This window comes from Enhydra lutris, unplaced genomic scaffold (genome assembly GCF_002288905.1).
Source record: "Enhydra lutris kenyoni isolate GAN:26980312 unplaced genomic scaffold, ASM228890v2 scaffoldscaffold30, whole genome shotgun sequence".
NCBI lineage: Eukaryota > Metazoa > Chordata > Mammalia > Carnivora > Mustelidae > Enhydra > Enhydra lutris.
The window spans coordinates 9,673,050-9,692,531 of NW_019154114.1; the positions used below are offsets into that span (position 1 = coordinate 9,673,050).

Sequence of the window (19,482 nt, forward strand, 5' to 3'; positions counted from 1 at the left end):
TAGGTTTGCTCCTTCCACATATAAGGACCCCTGTGATCACATTGGTCCTGGGATAAATATGGAATAATCTCCCCATCTCAAGATTCTTAATTTAGTCATATCAACAAGGGTTTTTTTTTTTTTTTTCCATGTAGGGTAACATATTCGCAGGGACCAGGGATTAGGATGTGGACATCTTTGGGAAACCATTATTCTACCCAATCTAAACAAGAGAAGAAATAAACTCTGTTTTGAGTTCTATTGAAAAATCTATTTGAGTCTAATGAATTAAAAAATGAACAGACCCTGAAGGACCTGTGGAAAAAATCTAATATCCCTGTCCTCAGATTTCCAGAAAGAGATAAGAAATAGGGTTGTTTTTTTTTTGTTTTTTTTTGTTTTTTTGTTTTAGATTTTATTTATTTGACAGAGAGAGATCACAAGTGGGCAGAGGGGCAAGCAGAGAGAGAGAGAGAGGAGGAAGCAGGCTCCCTGCAGAGCAGAGAGCCCGATGCAGAACTCGATCCCAGAACCCTGAGATCATGACCTGAGCTGAAGGCAGAGGCCTAACCACTGAGCAACCCAGGTGCCCCTAGGGTTGGTTTTGTAGCAACATGGACGGGACTGGAAGAGATTATGCTGAGTGAAATAATTCAAGCAGAGAGAGTCAATTATCATATGCTTTCACTTATTTGTGGAACATAACAAATAGCATGGAGGACATAGGGAGTTAGGAGAAGGGAGTTGGGGGAAATTGGAAGGGGAGGTGAACAATGAGAGACTATGGACTCTGAAAAACTATCTGAAGGGTTTGAAGAGGTGGGGGGTGGGAGGTTGGGGGAACCAGGTGGTGGGTATTAGAGAGGGCATGGATTGCATGGAGCACTGGGTGTGATACAAAAACAATGAATACTGTTATGCTGAAAATAAATTAAAAAATGATTTTTAAAAAAAGAAATAGGGTTGGGCTGGGGCAGTTAGCTGGCTCAGTTGGTAGAGAGTGTTTTCATGTGACTCTTAATCTCTGGGTCATGAGTTTGAGCCCCACATTGGGGATAGAGATTATAAATAAATAAACTTTAAAAAAAGAAAAGAAAAGAAATAAGGTTGAGCTGAAAAGGTACTCAAAGAAATGATGACCAAAAGCTTCCCAAATTTAGCAAAAGATGTAAACTTATAGATTCAAAATCTGGGCAAATCCCAAATAGGACAAACCTAAATAAATCCACACCCACACACATCATAGTCAGACTTCTCAACACAAAAGACAAAAAATCTTAACACCAGTGAAAGAGGAATGACCTTACATATAGAAAGGAAACTATTTGAATGACAGCAGATTTCTTATCAAAAACCATAGCGGCCAGAAGAAAATGGCTCAACATTTTGCAAGTTCAGGAAGTAGACAACTGTGAAGCCCGAATCTTAGATACAGGAAAAATATGCCTCAGAAATAAATGGAAAATTAAAGTATTCTAAAATGAAGGAAAATTAGTTTGTTACCAGCAGGTCTCTCCCAAAAGACTGGATAAAGGAAGTTCTCTGAACAGAAAGTAAATAATAAAAGAAGGAATTGTGGAGGGAGCTAGCTGGCTCAGTCAATAGAGCATATATGACTCTTGATCTCAGGGTCATGAGTTCAAGCCACACATTGTGGGTAGAGATTTCTTGGAAAAAAAAGTCTTGGGTGGCTCAGTCAGTTAAGTGTCCAACTCTTGATTTTGTTTCTTCATGATCCCAGGATTGTGAGATGGAGCCCCATGCTGGGGCTCTGCACTCAGCAGGGAGTCTGCCCCTCCTCTCACCCCCTCAGATAAATAATGTTTTTTAAAAAGATTTTATTTATTTATTTGACAGAAAGACACACAGTGAGAGAGGGAATACAAGCAGGGGGAGTGGGAGAGGGAGAAGCAGGCTTCCTGCTGAGCAGGGAGCCCAGTTTGGGGCTTAATCCCAGGACACTGGGATCATGACCTGAGCCAAAGCCAAACACTTAACGACTGAGCCACCCAGGTGCCCTAAATAAATCTTTTTAAAAATCTAAAAAAAAAAAAAAAAAAGAATTATGAAACATCGAGTAGGAAGTAAAATCATGGCAGGCAATTATGTATGTAAATTCGATAGACTTCCCTTCTCCTCGTGAGTTTTCTAAATAATGTTTATCAATTAAAGCAAACATTAGAACACTGTCTGATATGACTCTAAATGGATGTAGAGGAAATATTTTAGACACTTATGAAAGGCAGAGAGTTAATAAGCAATTGATCGACAGCATGGTAAATACTATAATTGAAGTGTGTATGGAGGGAAAAGCTCCAGAAAGGTGAAGGAATAAGTTCTGTTGTTCCTGGTAACTGTTGCAAGTCACTGAAGGCTTCCTAGAAGCCTTCCTAGTGCATTGTGGATTATGTTTAGTTACAAGTAACACCCCAACAGTAGTGGTCTAAACAGATAGGATATGGGGTTTTTTTTCTTTTTTTATTAGTTTAAGGGTAGAATTTAGTGATTCATGAGTTACATATAACACCCAGTGCTCATTACATCAAGCGTCTTCCTTAATGACTATCACTCCATCCCTCACCCTCCTCCCCTCCAGCAACCCTCAGTTTGTTTTCTAAAGTTAAGAGCCTCTTAGGTTTGCCTAGGATATGTTTAAATAAGTTAGGTAGTTGCTTGTGTTGGCTTAGAGGCTCATTGAAGACTATGAGTCTCTTGACTTTTCCTCATGGTTCCAAGATCATTGAAGACTGTGAGTCTCTTGACTTTTCCTCATGGTTCCAAGACAGCTGCCGCAGCTCTAGCCAGCACATGTGCATTCAAGGCAAAAATAAAGAGAAAGTAGGTACTCTGCACTTTCTGGACATCAGTAATTGTTGGCTGCATTTGGATTGAATTCTCTACGTATTGGTTTTTATGTCTTCTCAAGTATTTTCCTCTTCAACAGAAGCCTTCTATTTAATTAACATGCATAATTTTCTACATATGTTTCTATAACTCTCATCCCTTCTAACATATGTATCTTCAGGGTTGGGGTTTTTTTGTTCATTTTCACTTGTTTGTTTTGCCTTCTTAGCCCACTGTATTTTCTTTACTCCCAGTGAAGCAGCCTCTCTCTAATACCCTACCTCTTCATTCCAATGACCCTGTCTGCTCTCCTACCTTGACACTTCACTCTCAAGGTCACACCCTGGATCTCCCATCAAAGGAAACTGAGGTGCTTCTGAACTCTTGATTTCTAAGTTTCCTTTCTCTGACCACCATTCCTTTCTCGCTACTCACTGTTTTGAGTCTACCCTTTTCTGCTGTTCTTTGCCTTCAGTGTGACTTTGTTCCTTTGAGACAACATTCAACCATATTCTTATTATTCAAACCTTCTCCTTCTTACCAATTTATATTCCTACCAACAGTGGACAATAATAAATTTGATACTAACCATTCAAACAGGCATGAGGTGGTATCTTGTGATTTTGATTTGCATCTCCCTGATGATAGGTGATCACCTTTGTTGATGGATTTTATGAAAAACCTTGCAATGAGGGAGATTACCCTGGATTATCCTCAGCCCAATGTGATCACGAGGCTCTGGTAGTGGTTGAAGGAATGGGGAGATGTTGGTCAAAGGGTATAAACTTATATATATTATATATATATATATATTATATATATGTTTATCAATTAAAGCAAACATTAGAACACTGTCTGATATGACTCTAAATGGATGTAGAGGAAATATTTTAGACACTTATGAAAGGCAGAGGGTGAATAAGGAATTGATTGACAACATGGTAAATACTATAATTGAAGTGTGTGTGGAGGGAAAAGCTCCAGAAAGGTGAAGAAATAAGTTCTGTTGTTCCTGGTAACTGTTGCAAGTCACTGAAGGCTTCCTATATATAGATATTATCTATATATCTATATATATATATCTATATATATTATATCTATATATATCTATATATATTATATATCTAGATATTATTTTATTATATATTATATATATTATTATATATTATATATATATTATTATATATTATATATATAATAATATATTATATATTATAATATATTATTATATATCTATATATATATTATATATATTATATTATCTATATATATATTATCTATATATAGGAAGCCTTCAGTGACTTGCAACAGTATATATATAATATATATATATATTATATATATATAAGATGATTAGTTCTGAGGATTTAATATTTGCTTGGTGACTCTAGTTAACAGAACTGTATTATATACTTGAAAGTTGCTGAGAGAGTAGATGGTAAATGTTCTCATCATACAAAAACAGAAAAGGTGATTATGTGAGCTGATACATGTTAACTAACATTATTGTGGTAATCATTTTGTGGTATATTCCAGTATCCAATCAGCACATTGTAGCCTTAAACTTATACAATGTCCTATGTCTATTATATGTCAGTGAAGCTGGGTGTGAGGGGAAGAACCTAGCAACCAGAGGAGTGTGTGATAGTATCCCATTTTCTGAGCCCTAATTCTGTGCCATATGCTAGGGGAAGTGCTTCACACACATTTCTTCCTTTGAAGCCTCCAGCGATTCAAGGTAGGGGCTTTAGCCCCATATCATAGATAGACAGACTCAGAGAAGTCACTTGCCCAAGGTCAAACAGTTAAAATCTAGCAGGGATGGGATTCAGACTCATGAGTATCTGACTCAGAAATCACAGCCTTACCCATCTGTGCCCCTCTGCCAGGAGATTCCCATCTGGTACGACTTGTGCAATGTGGAGTATGTCTGTTTCCTTGAGCTTGCACTCTGTCACAGCTGGTCAGGAGGAATGGGCACAGACGGAAGCACTGAGGGAGCCCATCCCTGAAGATTCCCAGGGCTCTCTCTGTCTCCAGGAGAAAGCTGGGGTTCAGAGAGAGCCTGTGAGGAGAAGCCCCATGGGTCCCTCTCGACGCTATCTTACAGCTCTGGTAGAAGAGCTCTGATTGTTCCACCCCCTCTGCCTCCACCCCTCCCACCCCCTCCACCGTTCCTGCAGGCGCGTTTCACCCACGGCATGTTCACTGTGTACCCCGGATTTGGCTCCATCCCTCCGGGAGGAGTGCAGGCCATCACTGTCGACTGCGTGGCTGACCCCGTGGGAAGGTGTGAGGAATTCATAGCGATCGATATATCTGACCGAGACCCAAGAGACCAGCCTGCTGGCATTCCTTACAGCTTGCTGGCCGAAGCCTGTCTACCAGGTACTGGGCACTCAGATTGGACAGCCTCCCCCCTTAAAAGGCCCTCCCCCTCCCACCATGCATGTGGTTGGCACATATGGCCACACTGCTTCCTTTGGGTCCTTAGAACTTTCTGTAGTATCTTTAGCCATGTTTTTCCTTAAAGATTTGCAAGGCATATACCCCTAAAAGATGTTCAGCTTTAAACTCCTAGTCTTCCTGAGTTTGGTCCAGGATTCTCAGACAAATAGAATTATCTGGGAATCATGATGTAATGGGATATGACACAGGACCTGGGAACAACAAATCCGGCCATTCCCTGTGGACAACATATGCACAGAGAACAAGGGTCAGCGACTGCACATACTCTAACTTTAACTAAGCAGGATTCAAGTAAAGCACAGAGAGAACTCCTCTTGCTTTGACTATAGGCACTGCACAGCCTCGCGCCATGGGCCAAATGCCCACCCCAGATCCTGGATCTAACCTCTCCTTACCACTGGGAGGAACACAGGGTTGGGGTCTGACAGCCAGCAAGAACAGTGCAGAAAAGGAAGAGAAGATAGAATTTGCGCCATCACTCCCACCCCCTTGTGGGAATTCCCCTACATCTCCTCTATCACCACCCTCCGTCAGAACACTAACCTTCACACTAGCCATTACAGAAAGCAGGAGCTGGGCTATCAGGCCTCGTCTCTCCTTCTCCCCAGCCTTTGTGACCGACAACAATGCCGTGATATTTGAGGAGCACCAGATCTGCAGCAGTGCCACTCTGCTCAACATCCTCCAGACCATAGAGAGTGGGGGGCTCTTTGTGGAGGACGAGAACAAGTTCATCTTCTGCAACGTCCTGGTGGGTCATCGGGCCAAGGCTCGTTTCAAGATCAGCAACGTGGGGAAGATCGCGTGTGATGTGAACGTCGTAGTTAAGCCCATCTCCAACAAGGTAAGCAGCCCCAAATGGCGCTAGCCCACCAGAGCTGGCATGAAGCCTTGGAAAGAGCTCTTGAAAATCCTGCTGTAGAACTGCTAGAGCTGAGTGGGGACAACCTGGCTCTCAGGCCCTGCCAGAAGTCAGATGAGGTCACTGGGTAGTTTCCCAAGAAACCGGACATTTGTCCCCATGGGTGCTTCCTCTGGGTTTTAAAATGGTCCACACCAATGAGCAGCTCACTCATCCATCCAACACTCAGCTCTGCGTCTAATAGATGAAACATTGTGGCGCGAGCCAAAGCCAAGTGCCGGCTGGGGCAGGCTGCTTCGTGCTGCCCATTTGTCTGGAAATGAGGGTTTGGGGGATGTCAGATGATCTCATCCCTTTCATGACTTCTCTCAGGCCCTGGTGACATCCAGTCATTTCTCTCTGACCTTTTTCTGGACATAAAGGGGCAGCTTTTTTCCTGTCCTGCACTAAAACCATAAAAAGGGAACAAGCCTGATTTCTCAAAGATAGGTTTTTACCAGGGGATTTGCAGACATTTATTTTCCTCCTCCCTAATTTGCAGACTATCCCCTGAAAAGAGCAAAGAAGCCTTAGTGCTCTCAGCTTAAAATCAAGAGGGGATAGTCAGTCTCGAATCCCACTGGCCAACCTTAAGAATTGTCATTCTTTTGAGGCCTTGCCAGGATCCCTAAGTCCCTCCAGTCTTCCCCAAAACCCTGCCACAAGGGGGGGACAGAGAAAATGCTGACACACGCTGATCCCTGCTGTCCCTCCCCAGCTCATTGCCCGAATCACTGACATTTTTGAAGTGGAACCTAATAAGATGTGTGTCGCCAGCCGCTCGCATGCCTTTGCCACGGTGACCTTCACCCCGCAGACCATGCAGACCTACCAGTGTATCTTCGAGGCTACCTTGGATGGCTTGCCCAGGTACCAGCTCCCCTGGCCCTCCCTGCAGGATGAGGAGGGAATTCCGTGCCCAGCACGCCGGGCTGATGGGCCTCCCTCTTCCGGTTCCGCGCAGCAACCTGACCAGGAACCGCAGCCTCGCGTTTGATATCGTCGGGGAAGGGACCCTGCCTCGGGTGATCGTGGTGCGGCCGGTTCTCTGCAACCAGCATGGAAACCCCTTGCTCCTCTTCAAGAGGCTTCTGCTCGGTCAGTCAGAGAAGCTGCCTCTCGTCCTCAAGAACAACGGCACCATCCCCGCCCAGGTACTGCGGGGGGCTAAGCGTGGGCCGGAAAGGGAGAGGAGCGACTCAGAAGTCGGCCTTTCGGCTTTGAGGTCTCTGCCATCCCTGACCTGTGAGGACTTTGTTCCTCACGCATTAACCTGTGTAAGGCGTGGGGCACGCAGAGCCGAGTCAGCCAGAGTGTCTGCCCTCAGGAGTGTGAGAAAGCAGAGCACACAGCTCGCCGAGAGGTCCGGCGTGAAGCGTGTGCAGGGATACACCCTGAGCCGAGCGCGGACGACTGTGGGTATTCTTGGAGTCTTCTTAACCTTCCATTTTTTCTGTAATGAACATTGCATTTTTAATAAGGAAGAAGCAAAAGAAACCTCAGTAAGGGTGAGAGATGCCACATCTCAGGGGACTCTTGGTTCAGAAATTGTGTTTTCATTTTTATTATTTTTTTTCTGTTCACATCCGTGTTTTACCAAAAAAAAAAAAAAAAGTGATAAACTGTATAAGGGTTCCATGAAGAATTGGAAAATGAAGAATTTTGAGAATGATCTACTCCCATCTAGGGGAATCAAGGAAAATTTCACTCTAAAATGACACAGAGGCTGGGCATTGCAGGACAGCTGGGTTTCAGGAAGGGCGCGTGGCAGGGACTGCATCCCAGCTGGAGGAAGAAAACTATTCAGGCAAAGGCACAGAAGCAAAAAATGTGTCCAGCACACAACAGGAACTAGGAGGCCCCCAGCAATGTGAGAGCGCAGGGGCCGGAAGAGCAGTGGGAGATAAAAATAGAAGGGACAGTAAGGACAACTCATAGGAGGCTTTGGAGAGAGAGAGAGAGAAAGAAAGTGAGAGACAGAGCAGGAGCAGCAAGGGAGGGGAGAGGCAGAGGGAGAAGCAAACTCCCTACTGACCAGGGAGCCTGAGGTGGGGCTCGATCCCAGGACCCGTGGATCGTGACCTGAACTGAAAGCAGACACTTAAGGGACTGAGCCACCCAGGCGCCCCTCATTGTCAGGTTTTGTTGTTTATACAGTTAAGGCTCATTTAGATTCACCCACATTGGTCACTTTCATTGTTCCCCCTCTTACACAGCACCCCTTCCATCTGAGCTCCTCTGCCTCTACCCGCTGAAGAACCGCCTGTACTGTTCCCTCAACGCAGGCTGCTGGTGCTGAATTCTTTCAGCTTGTATTTGAAAATCTCCATTTCCTCTTCATTTTTAATGTCTTTTTTTACTGGCTGTAGAACTCTCCCTCAGCAGTTGTTTTCTCCCAGCCGATGAGAGCTTTCATTCCAGCGTGTTCTGGTTTCCACTGTCTCTGCTGAGACGACAGCTATGTCTAACATGTCCTGTTAAGGGGATCTTTCTCCTCTGACTTTGTCTGGCATTTTCACTTTGTGTTCGTCTTCTGTGGTTTCACTAAGACGTGACTAGGTATGGATTTCTTTTCATTGATCCCTCCCGGAATTCACCTGGCTTCTTGATCCTGCAATCAATGTCTTAAATCAGTTTTGGCATTTTTCTCTGGGCTCCATTCTGGATAATCTCTTAGGACCTGTCTTTAGCTCATTAACTTTCCTTTTAGCTGTGTCTAATTTTTATTATACCTTCCACTGAGTTCTTCAGTTATTATATTTTTTGGTTCTAGAAGTTCTATTAGGCTGCTTTTCAAATGTATGTAGTCAGTTTGGAAGATTTCTGACTTTGTGCTGAAACTGTCAGACTTGGCTTTATTTCTTGAGCATCGTAATCACACCCATTTTGCCGTCTATACCCGGTCATTCCAAAATCTGGATTCCCTGTGGGCCTTTTCTGATATCTGCTATTTCTGCTCATTTTTGCCCATGTTGTCCTTTCTCCTCATGTGCCTGGTTATCTTCGATCCCGTGTTGAGTATGATACCTGAAAATTATTTAGAAGTAACAACACTAAAGATGATGTTCCTTTTCTTCAGAGATAATTTTCATTTGCTTCTGCCAAGTACTTTGAGACATTAGAAACTTAGGATCACCTAAAACTAGTTTTAGGGCTTGAGATTTCCTGGACTCAGAGCAGGATTGCTACCCGGGGGTAGGGGCGAGCTGGGTTATAGCCAACCTATCTACCTTTGGTCCTATCGGCAGGTTCTTTGAGGTCACAGAAAATACCCACCTTTCACAATACTTTTGCCCTCTTAGCACCAAGAGGCCATCAAAAATACAACTTGAGCCTCCCACCTACCTCTTCTAAACTAGCAAACACTCCAAGTCAAAAACAGCCCAGAAATGTAGGCTAGACTTTCTGGATTCCTGTGCTTTCCCAGATCTTGGTCTGGATGCTTTTCATTACCTTCTTAGCTCTGTGATGCTTTAAAAAATGTGTTTTTCCTGTTGTTGTTGTCCTGTTTTTTTGTTTGTTTTGAGTCTACATTACCTAGTTTCCCATTGCCCTGTATGGTTTCCATTATTGTAGCTTTATAAAATGTTCTAGCATCTAATTGAGTAAATTCCTGCTCACCCATTCCCCATTTTTCTAATTTTTCTTGACAATTTTTACATATCTGTCTTCTCAGATGAACTTTAGACATCATCTTTTAATGTTCTTCAAAAAGTCCAATTAGGGAGCACCGGGGTGGCTCAGTGGGTTAAGCCTCTGCCTTCAGCTCAGGTCATGATCCCAGGGTCCTGGGATTGAGCCCCACATCGGGCTCTCTGCTCAGCAGGGAGCCTGCTTCCTCCTCTCTCTCTGCCTGCCTCTTTGCCTACTTGTGATCTCTCTCCCTCTGTCAAATAAATAAATAAAATCTTAAAAAAAAAAAAAAGAGGTAAAGACTTAAAAAAAAAAAAAAAAAAAGGTCCAATTAGGAATCTTGTGAATTATTTGGGAAGAATTTCTACTGTTAGAGTTTTTAGGCTCTCAGGAGCAACATTTCAAATTCCAATCCATTTATCTAGATTTTTTTAATGTCAATTTTTGTCATATAACTCCTCCATATATTTTCTTTCTAAGATTGTTTCTAAACATATCATTTTTTAATCTCAGAAGCTTCCCATGTAGTACCACTATTTCTTTATTCTTTTTGCCTCATTTCTTATATCATTCGATCGTATTTATGATGGTACCAGCGTGACTGTCTTCTAAAACTGTCTGCTGATTTCTCAGACCTAAAATCAGAAATATGACTTTTGTTTTTGCATCCACTATGGTGGTCCAGAAAATATCCCTTTTCTTCACCTGAGCCATAGGCCTACTTTGGTTTTCTTTTTAACTCGGCAGGCAGCTCCATATGACACTATCAGGCAACTGATGGATTAACACCTAGGAGACACTGGTTTTTGGGAACTCTTATCCATGCAAGCCTTGATAGAATGATGAGTATTCATTTCCATTGTATTACTCCAGAGTATATTTAGCGACTGCCTCTGTCAGCAGCAGAGGCCTTGGCAAGCCCATCTTGACACTACATAGCTTGATCATCATAAAGTCACCCCCAGTCTCTGGACCACCAGTTCCTTACTTGTTTAATAAGAGCTGAACTAAGCTTTCCTTTTCCTCCCCAGGTCTAATACTTATTTTATTTCCCTTTTAGTAAGAAATTCAAAAAAGTGAGCACTGGGCACAAGGACTTTTTGAATACTTTCCAAACACCACCATATCTCTATCCAGACTCAAAACCCATGAGCCACCTGTAAGCTTAACACTCGTCCTTGCTTTCTTTATGCCAGCTGCATGTCGATCTGAGGGACCAACTAGGTGTCTTCTCCCTGAAAGGGATCCCCACCACCTCCTACATCTACATCACAGAGGAAAACAAACCACATGCCAAAGGTAGGTAGAGGGAGTGTAGCTTCTGCAGGGCAATGGGTCCCAGGAGCTGTTTTATTAGGGAACTAATAAGGACCCAGCCACAGTAGGATACTCAGTCTCATCACCAGGGACCTCTGTAGGTAAGACTCACTCCCACATAAAGCTGCCCTCCCTTGAGTCAGGATCTCCCTGGTTACATCTTTCTTTAAACTAGTTCTAAATCTCATGTCTCTCTCTTTTTTTGCAGCAAAGAAAGCTCACACGGCCTCCCTGGTTGTTCCTCCTGGAAACACAGCTGGATTCGATGTTGTTTTCCAATCCCAGAAGGTTGGGAGAATGAAAGGCACCATCCACTTGTCAGTGGTCGACAACCAGTATGAGGAGACAATCATCCACATGGTGGGAGAAGGTTATGAGGATGACATCACCTTGGGCAACATCCATGGGCTGGTGGTTTCCGGCAGCCCTGAGACCCCAGAGATCTCTGAGATCATTGAGGAAAATAGTATGGAAGACTTAGTAACAGGTGAGAGAAATGGAAGTGAGGTACTGACAACTGTTGGCCCAGGCCATTTTAAATAACAGCTCAGCCAGCTTCCTGGGAATTTGGGAGAGCATCTCCTCTTCCTCACTGTATGCCCCTTCATTTGTGGCTCAGACAATGCCTTCAATCACGTGTTCCCTCAAGGGACATTTCTTGAGCATCATGAAATGATGCCTGAACCAGGCACTCCGCTGAGCCCTGGAATTTTAAAGAGTAAGAAGAGAGTCTCCGCCTTGGGGAGCTTAGAGTTTTAGCTAATTCCAGTTTAGCTAATAAGTGAAATTCAGAGTTCACATTCCAGATTAGCTAAGTGAGCATGTATCGCTCTAGTTTTCCCCATTTCTTTCAGCTGGCTTATATCAGCATTGTCTGTTTCATGTACCCTAGACATCCCGTGAGAAATTGTGGGCTTCTTTAATTAAAGAATGTGTAGGTTTGTGCCACCTCTAGAATGTCATTCTGTTGGTTTCTGAGGCCCTGCAGCATCAGGAGCACCTGGGAGCTTGGTAGAAATGGGAATGGCAGGGCCTGCCCCAGCACCACGGGCTGACCGAAGCTGAGTCTACATTTTAGCAAGATCCCTCAGTGACTTGTGTGTGTCTTAAAGCTTAAGACGGGCTCCTCTGTGGTCCATCTCGCACTTCATTTAGTTGACTATGTTCTTTGTGGCAGAAGAAAGTTTATTTCATCATTATTATCAAAAAGCACTTGTTCATCACCCTAATTATATAGCTAATTGGTATGAATTGAGTTATAAACACATTCTCATCATTTTCTAGAAGCTTTATTACAATTGGACAGTCTACATGACGTGACTTAAAATCAACACTCCTCACACATACGGCGTTTCACCTGTTAGTGGCTACCAGGTGACATCTCTCTTGTGAGGGGCCAAGCAGGAGCCAGCATGAACCCCAGTTCAGAAATCAGATTTCACCCTTACAATAGGGTTACCAGGTTTAGAAAATCAGAATGTAAGAGTCCCTGTTAAATTTGAATTTCAGATAAAAAGCAGAGTTTTTTTTATTATTTGTGTGTCCCCAAATATTGTATGGGACATATTGATACTCTAAGTGACTCATCAATTATTTATGATTCAAGTTTAACAAGGACTTGTTTTATCTTATTTTAACCCTTAATAATATTGTTTGAGCAAACAAATGGAGTAAGCACCCTATATTTTCTCTTAGAGGTGAGGGCCAAGGTAGATGGATGGATGTGGATGGATGGATGGATGGACGGACGGACGGACAGACCGACAGACGGACAGGCAGACGGACAGATTGACAAATAGATTTCCCAAGGAGGGAAAGTTTAAGCTAAGGGACTCCAAATTTTTCCAGAATAATCATTAAAGAAGGGAGGGATGCATGAGGGTAGGGCCCCATGTCTTTCAGGTGCTGCCTCCTTAGGGAAGTGAGCCCTAGGAGGAGGCCAGGGATGACTCACAGACCTTCTGCTTCTGTCCATAGCTTCTCTGGTGGACCACATCCAGTTTGGGGACTGCCACATTGGAAACAGCTATAATGTGAGCTTCACAATCACAAACCACAGCCAAGTGAATGTGATACGGTTTGAATGGCCCCTTTTAGCTACAGTTTCCTTTTCCCCACAGGTGAGTGAAAGCTATTCACTGTTCTCTGGACTTCCTTAGGCATAAGCCAACATCAAATTGATTGTCCATCTCTTCCCATGAATACACAGGATGGGATAGATGGTTCTCAAGCTGAGAAACAGCCCAAGAACTATCCCTTACTCAGACCAGATGCCAGAGGACACTGTTCATGTCTCCTTGGGTCTAAGAACAGAGAATGAGGTCTGCTGAGATGGTTGCTAGGCTGGTGTTGAGGAATTCCATGGAAACCCGTGTGGATGAATACAGGTCCCATCTTCGTGTCCCCGAGTATAGACCTGTGTCCCCCAAAGTGTATGTTCTTTAGAGCATTAGTCCTGCAAAAGTGGTTCATTGGAAGCTAAAATGGGGGTAGTAGGTTCTGTGAACAACTGAGATTTAGCAAATTTGCATATTACGTCTTTCTCTTAAAGGTGCCCAGTGCTATTCAGCACACTAAAACCTAGTTAACTTTGTTTTACCTGGAATTTTCTGGCCCCTTCTTTTAGCATCTCACAGCACACATTTTATAAATTGCTGACCAAATCTCGACGTCCCACAAGGCCTAAGAGAATGTGGTAGCAGATCTAGCCTCTGGCTAGTTGTTTTTCATAGTTTACTGTTGAGTTCCCAGAACAGTATATACACCCAGACATGTCCACTGCTCCTGTTCTGTTTTGGTCACCAAGTCTGTTCACACATGGACAGGGGGAGAGGGCAAGGAGATTTAGGGACCCTACTTTGTCACCTTTATTTTTTTAGTTTTTTTGTTTAAGTGGGTTCCATGCCCAGTGTGGAGCGCAACACAGGGCTTGAACTCATGACCCTGAGATCAAGACCTGAGCTGAGATCAAGGGTTGGACTCTCAACTAACTAAGCCACCCAGGCACCCGCTTTGTCACTTTTGAATCTTTGCATGCTCTCAGGGAGTTTGGCTTCCTGGAGGGTTGTAAAGTGTCAGTCAAAATAGGCAGAGATGAGCTCAATATAGTGCATTTAGTGCCCCACGTGCACACACACTCCTGCATAGATGCCCCCACCACCCATGCACACATTTGTGCCTTGGGAAAATGATTTTGTTCTATAGACCAAATTAAATTTCCCATTTATCTGGTATACTTCAGTGAATCGCAGCTTTTCTGGCCTCAGGACTCCTTTGCCCTATTAAACATTATCAAGGGACTCAAAAAAGCTTTTGTTTATGCGGGTTATATCTGTTGATAGTTGCCATATTAGAAGTTAAAACTGAGACTATCTGAAAACATATATTTATTCATTTTTAAATAATAAACCCATTTATGTTAATATAAGTACGACTTTTTCACGAAGATGGCTATGTTTTTCAAAATACAACAGTTAGTGAGAAGAATGGCATTATTTTACAGTTTTACAAATCTCTTTAATATCTGGCTTAGTAAAAGGAGCTAGATTCTCCTATTTGCTTCTCATTGATCTGCCGTAATATTGTCTGTCATGTATACTCACAAGAAAATGAGAGTGAAAAAGTCAACTAACATCTTAGTATTATGATGAAAGTAGTTTTGACCTCATGAACTTCTGAAAAGGTCATAGGGGTCCCAGGGATCACCTGACCACACTCTGAGAACTGCGAATATACTGAGTGCGCCTGTCCCTGGTCCATACGGGTCATATCGATGAAGAAGCACAGGTAGTTTAGAGTGTGGTATCTGGCGCCATGCTGTCGGGGACTGAATCCAGCTCTTCCAGTATTCATGGGAGGACCACGAACAAGTTACAAGTTTCCTTGCCTGTACAATAGGTGCAATGGCTCTACATCTCCCCGGGTCATTGTAGGGATTAGCAGAATTGTGTAAAGGTTTAAATTGTGCTCAAAGCAAGTAACAGTTTAACAAATATTAGCTGCTTTCATTTTTAGGCTTGTATTTCTATCTAAGAACCTCTTATACATCTTTAAGACCATCTACATAGGCAGGTTTGAATGACGTATTTTTTGCCAAGATTTTTGGCTCTACCCCTTCTCTAGAATGTCACCACCAGGTATCGAAAGTCCTTAAGCTCAGATTCCCAAAAATGCTAATACCAGGGTCTTCCCCAGATGGGCCACCTCCACCCTGGGTGTGCCAAGGACACAGTGGTGACCATGAAGTCAGACGTGCCCATCAATCTGAAGAAGATGGGGATCAAGTGTAAGCTGTCCAGGATCACGTTTCCACTCCCTGCAGAGCAGGTCCCTGACTGGGATGACCGCATGCGCACAGTTAAGTGGGTGGATATGCTCAGAAACCCACCAGGGACTTTGACTACAAAACGAAAGGTGAGTGAGGACATCAGGCACAGATCTGACCAGGCCTAACAGGGCTAGGGGCCTGCTGCTCTCTACTTCAGTGTCTCATCATTGCCTTCCAACCAAAAAAGAAAAAAAATGTTTCCCATTCTACTTGACCTTGATTTCAGAAGTGACAACTGAACTTGCATGCCCGCCCACACATCTTGATCTGTCCAGCTTTGGTTTCAGTCTGGATGCCTCACGCAGCAAGTCCTCCCACCTTTTTCAACAGCACAGGGCTTCACCTTTCGGTCAGTTCCTCTTTCCCTCGGGTGTCCAAAATTAGATTAGACTCTTTGGTTCATGACAGAATCTCATCTGTGATCCAAGCATGCCCCTCTTTTAATCAGTTCTTGGTTGGTTTCTTTTGCATAGTAGAATAAACAGAGATGAACTCACAGCAACACAGGAAGTAGAACATGGAATACGTGTGTGCTTCTCAGCCATTCCTTCCCCCTGCCTCCCCTCTTAGATGTAATCACCATCCTGAATCTCGTTTACTTATTCCCTTGATTTTTGGGTCAAGAGAGGGAACACAATCAGGGGGAGTGGAAGAGGGAGAAGCAGGCTTCCCCCTGAGTAGAGAGCCCGATGCGGGACCCTGGGATCATGACCTGAGCCAAAGGCAGACGCTTAACAACTGAGCCACCCAGGCATTCTAAAAGGCATACTGTTTAGTTGTAGTTTTTCACTTTAGTTTTTTAAAAGGGTTAGATTGCATGTGATCCGTATTGTCACATGTGGCTATCGTGCACCCAATTTCACTGCTCTATAAAATTCCATTATTATTTATCATTCATTCTTCTTTTGAAAATTATTTGTGATTTTGCTATCATGCATAGTGTTTCTATAAACATTACTATTCATGTCAAGTGGTGTTCATTTGTAAAAGTTTATATTCCTAGAAGTGGAATTGCCAAGCCATAGGATATATGAATTTCAGCTTTCCAAGGCAATGCCCAAATGTTTTCCAAAATGGCTGTACCAATGTATACTCTTACTGGCAAAGGGATCTCACTGATCCGCATTTTCTCCACAACTTGGCATTGCCAGACCTCTCGCTTTTTGTCATTTATGTGAATGAGAAATGGTCTCATTTGGGAGCTACTTTGCATTTCCCTAACCGCTGATAAAGTTGAATATGTCTTCATATGATTATTGGCCATAATAGTTGTCTCTTATATAAATGCCTTTTACCTATTTTTCAATTAGCTGCTTATCCTTAATATGAGTTATTTTATTTTTTATAAACTCTACTATTCCTTCCTACTATTTGTCTGCAAACATCTTCACAAATTTAAAGCTTTTTACTTTTTTTGATGTATCTTTTTTTTTTAAGATTTATTTTTATTTATTTGACAGACAGAAATCACAAGTAGGCAGAGGCAGGCGGAGGTGGGGGGGGGAAGCAGGCTCCCCGCCGAGCAGAGAGCCCGATGTGGGGCTCGATTTCAGGACCCTGAGATAATGACCTGAGCCGAAGGCAGAGGCATCAACCCACTGAGCTACCCAGGCGCCCCTTGATGTATCTTTTTTTTTTTAAAGATTTTATTTATTTATTTGACAGAAATCACAAGTAAGCAGAGAGGCAGGCAGAGAGAGAGGAGGAAGCAGGCTCCCTGCTGAGCAGAAAGCCCGATGTGGGGCTCGAACCCAGGACCTGGGATCATGACCTGAGCCGAAGGCAGTGGCTTAACCCACTGAGCCACCCAGGCGCCCCTTGATGTATCTTTTGATGAACAAAAAATATTCTTAAGTTTAATATAGTCACATCTATTAATTTCATTTTCTATATTTATTATTTTTGTGTCTTATTTTTAAAGCCCTTCCCTACCAGGGAAGAAAAAATACGCTTTTTTTTTTTTTTTTTTTTTTTAGGTTCAAGAACTTTGCTGTTTATATTTAAGCCCTTGGCCCACATGGACTTTATGTATGCTGTGAGGCAAGGACCCAATTTCATAGTTTTCCATCTAGATAACTAACCTTGCCAAACCTTCTTTTTTGTTTAGCCTTTCTGTTTCCTAGCAATCTGCCATGACTCCCTTGTCATCTAAACTTCATACATACCTAGGATGTTTCTTGTCTTAGTATTCTGCTTCATGGTTGATTTGTCTATCCCTATGCCAGTTTTACCCTGCCTCAACTTCTATAGCTTCACAGCCAGCCTTGTTATCTGGAAGGGAAGTCCCTTTTCCATACTGTTTTGTTGTGAAGTGTTTTAGTTATTCTTGGTCCTTTATTTTTCTATCTAATTTTGGAATCCACTAACCAAGTACTATGGAAACATGAATGGAAGCTTGATTGGAATTGGATTGCATCCATAAGTCAGTTTAGGAAGAGTTAACAATTTTACAATATTAATTTCTCCCTTTTATTAACAGATTTTATCTCTTTTGTTAGATCTTTAAGATTTTTTTTAACTACACTTCAGGTTCTTTAATAGTGTTAGGACTCTTCAGGCTTTTGGTTTGTTCTTGAGTCAATGTTATTAAATTATTTTTCTAGGAATTTGCCCTTTGACTAAGTTTTCATATGTATTTTCATTAAATTATTTATAATATTTTCTATCATTTGTTTAAATCTGTAGGGTTGATGGTGATGTCTTCCTTTTCATTTTTGATATTGGTTATTTGTTCTTATTCTTTTTTTTTTCTTGATCAATCTCACTGAAGACTTTTTAAGTCATTCCAAATAAATAAATTTTGGCTTCATTGGTCCTCTCTGCTTTCGATCTATTCTTGATTTCATTAATATCTCTGCCTATCTTTATGACTTCCTTTCTTCTGCCTTTTTCTGAGTCCATCTAACCAAAAAACCTCATGTCTCTGCAATCCTACTACTCTCAGTAATTTGTTTCCTTCCCCATTTAGGAGTCATTTAGGTTTGCCTGAATCATTTATTCTGGAACTTGAGTTTGTGTGTTGGTGTTCATTTGCACAGGTAAAATATAGTACCATGCTCCCCCACAGCACTTTATTCCTGTGGGTTAACTGGCTCCACCTTTGTTACAGGTGATAGAGACAGACCCTGAGCCCGCCCACTCTGTAGTAGAAGAGAACTATCGAGAACTGCATCTTCAGATCAGTGCCAATGTGAATTTTGCTTCGTATGCATGCCACACAAGCAACGTGCACTTTAAAGAAACGCTGGTTTACCAGACCCGAGTGTTTGAGTGAGTCTTTGAGGGCCCCCACCCTCCCAGGGATGCTTTTTCATTCCATCATCTGCCCACTCCTTCACCACACATTTCTTCAGCTTCTCTGACAGCACATACCAGGCAACAGAGCCGCTTAGCACTCACCAGAGTAACTCTGCAGGTGCAGTGAAACCTTCAGACCCACAAAGCTATGGAAGTTCCCACTTGAAGTCAAGATATAGGCCAGGAAACACAGTCTGCCGGCGGGGGCGGCATCCTGCCATCAGGTCCCCGGTGGGGACCATCCTGGCAGCAGCAGTCTACACCACCAACGAGGAATAGTTCTTTTCTCCCCAACCCCAGGTCACAGTTCGGACAATATCCACACTGACGGCAATGGGTCTGTCTCACCTTAGAAGCCCCACAACCTAGAGAAGGCAACACTCCTCATAACCATTCCATAGGTACAGCTTCTAGGATCTCTGTGGGGGACATGCCCAATTACAAGAGTCACTACACTAAGAAAACCCCAAAGCTATATCTTCCCTCCAGGGTATCATAATTCCCTCCAGACCAGATGCAATTTACCAATCAGGGGTCATTTTTACTATAAACAGGGTTGCCTAATAATGCAACTGGTATTTCTCCTTTATCGTGTTTCCAGGGAAACAGAGCTAGAAATTTCACTTGTAGCCAAAATTGTGCTCAGAAGGAAAAAGAGTTATGTGAACTCATGCACAGGAATACAGGATGTCGTGGTGCCCCATCTTAAGGAGCT

General features: G+C 42.8%; 1 protein-coding gene across 1 annotated transcript in view; it reads left to right on the plus strand.

Annotated features, from left to right (window-relative positions):
• The window catches only part of LOC111152905 (HYDIN, axonemal central pair apparatus protein), a 298,524-nt gene that overhangs the window by 235,500 nt on the left and 43,542 nt on the right, over nt 1–19,482 (plus strand). The window contains 9 exon segments of the mRNA XM_022511638.1: nt 5,007–5,211; nt 5,901–6,136; nt 6,912–7,063; nt 7,158–7,347; nt 11,023–11,125; nt 11,352–11,630; nt 13,121–13,263; nt 15,338–15,556; nt 18,580–18,740. Of these exon segments, the coding sequence (XP_022367346.1) occupies nt 5,007–5,211; nt 5,901–6,136; nt 6,912–7,063; nt 7,158–7,347; nt 11,023–11,125; nt 11,352–11,630; nt 13,121–13,263; nt 15,338–15,556; nt 18,580–18,740 (1,688 nt within the window).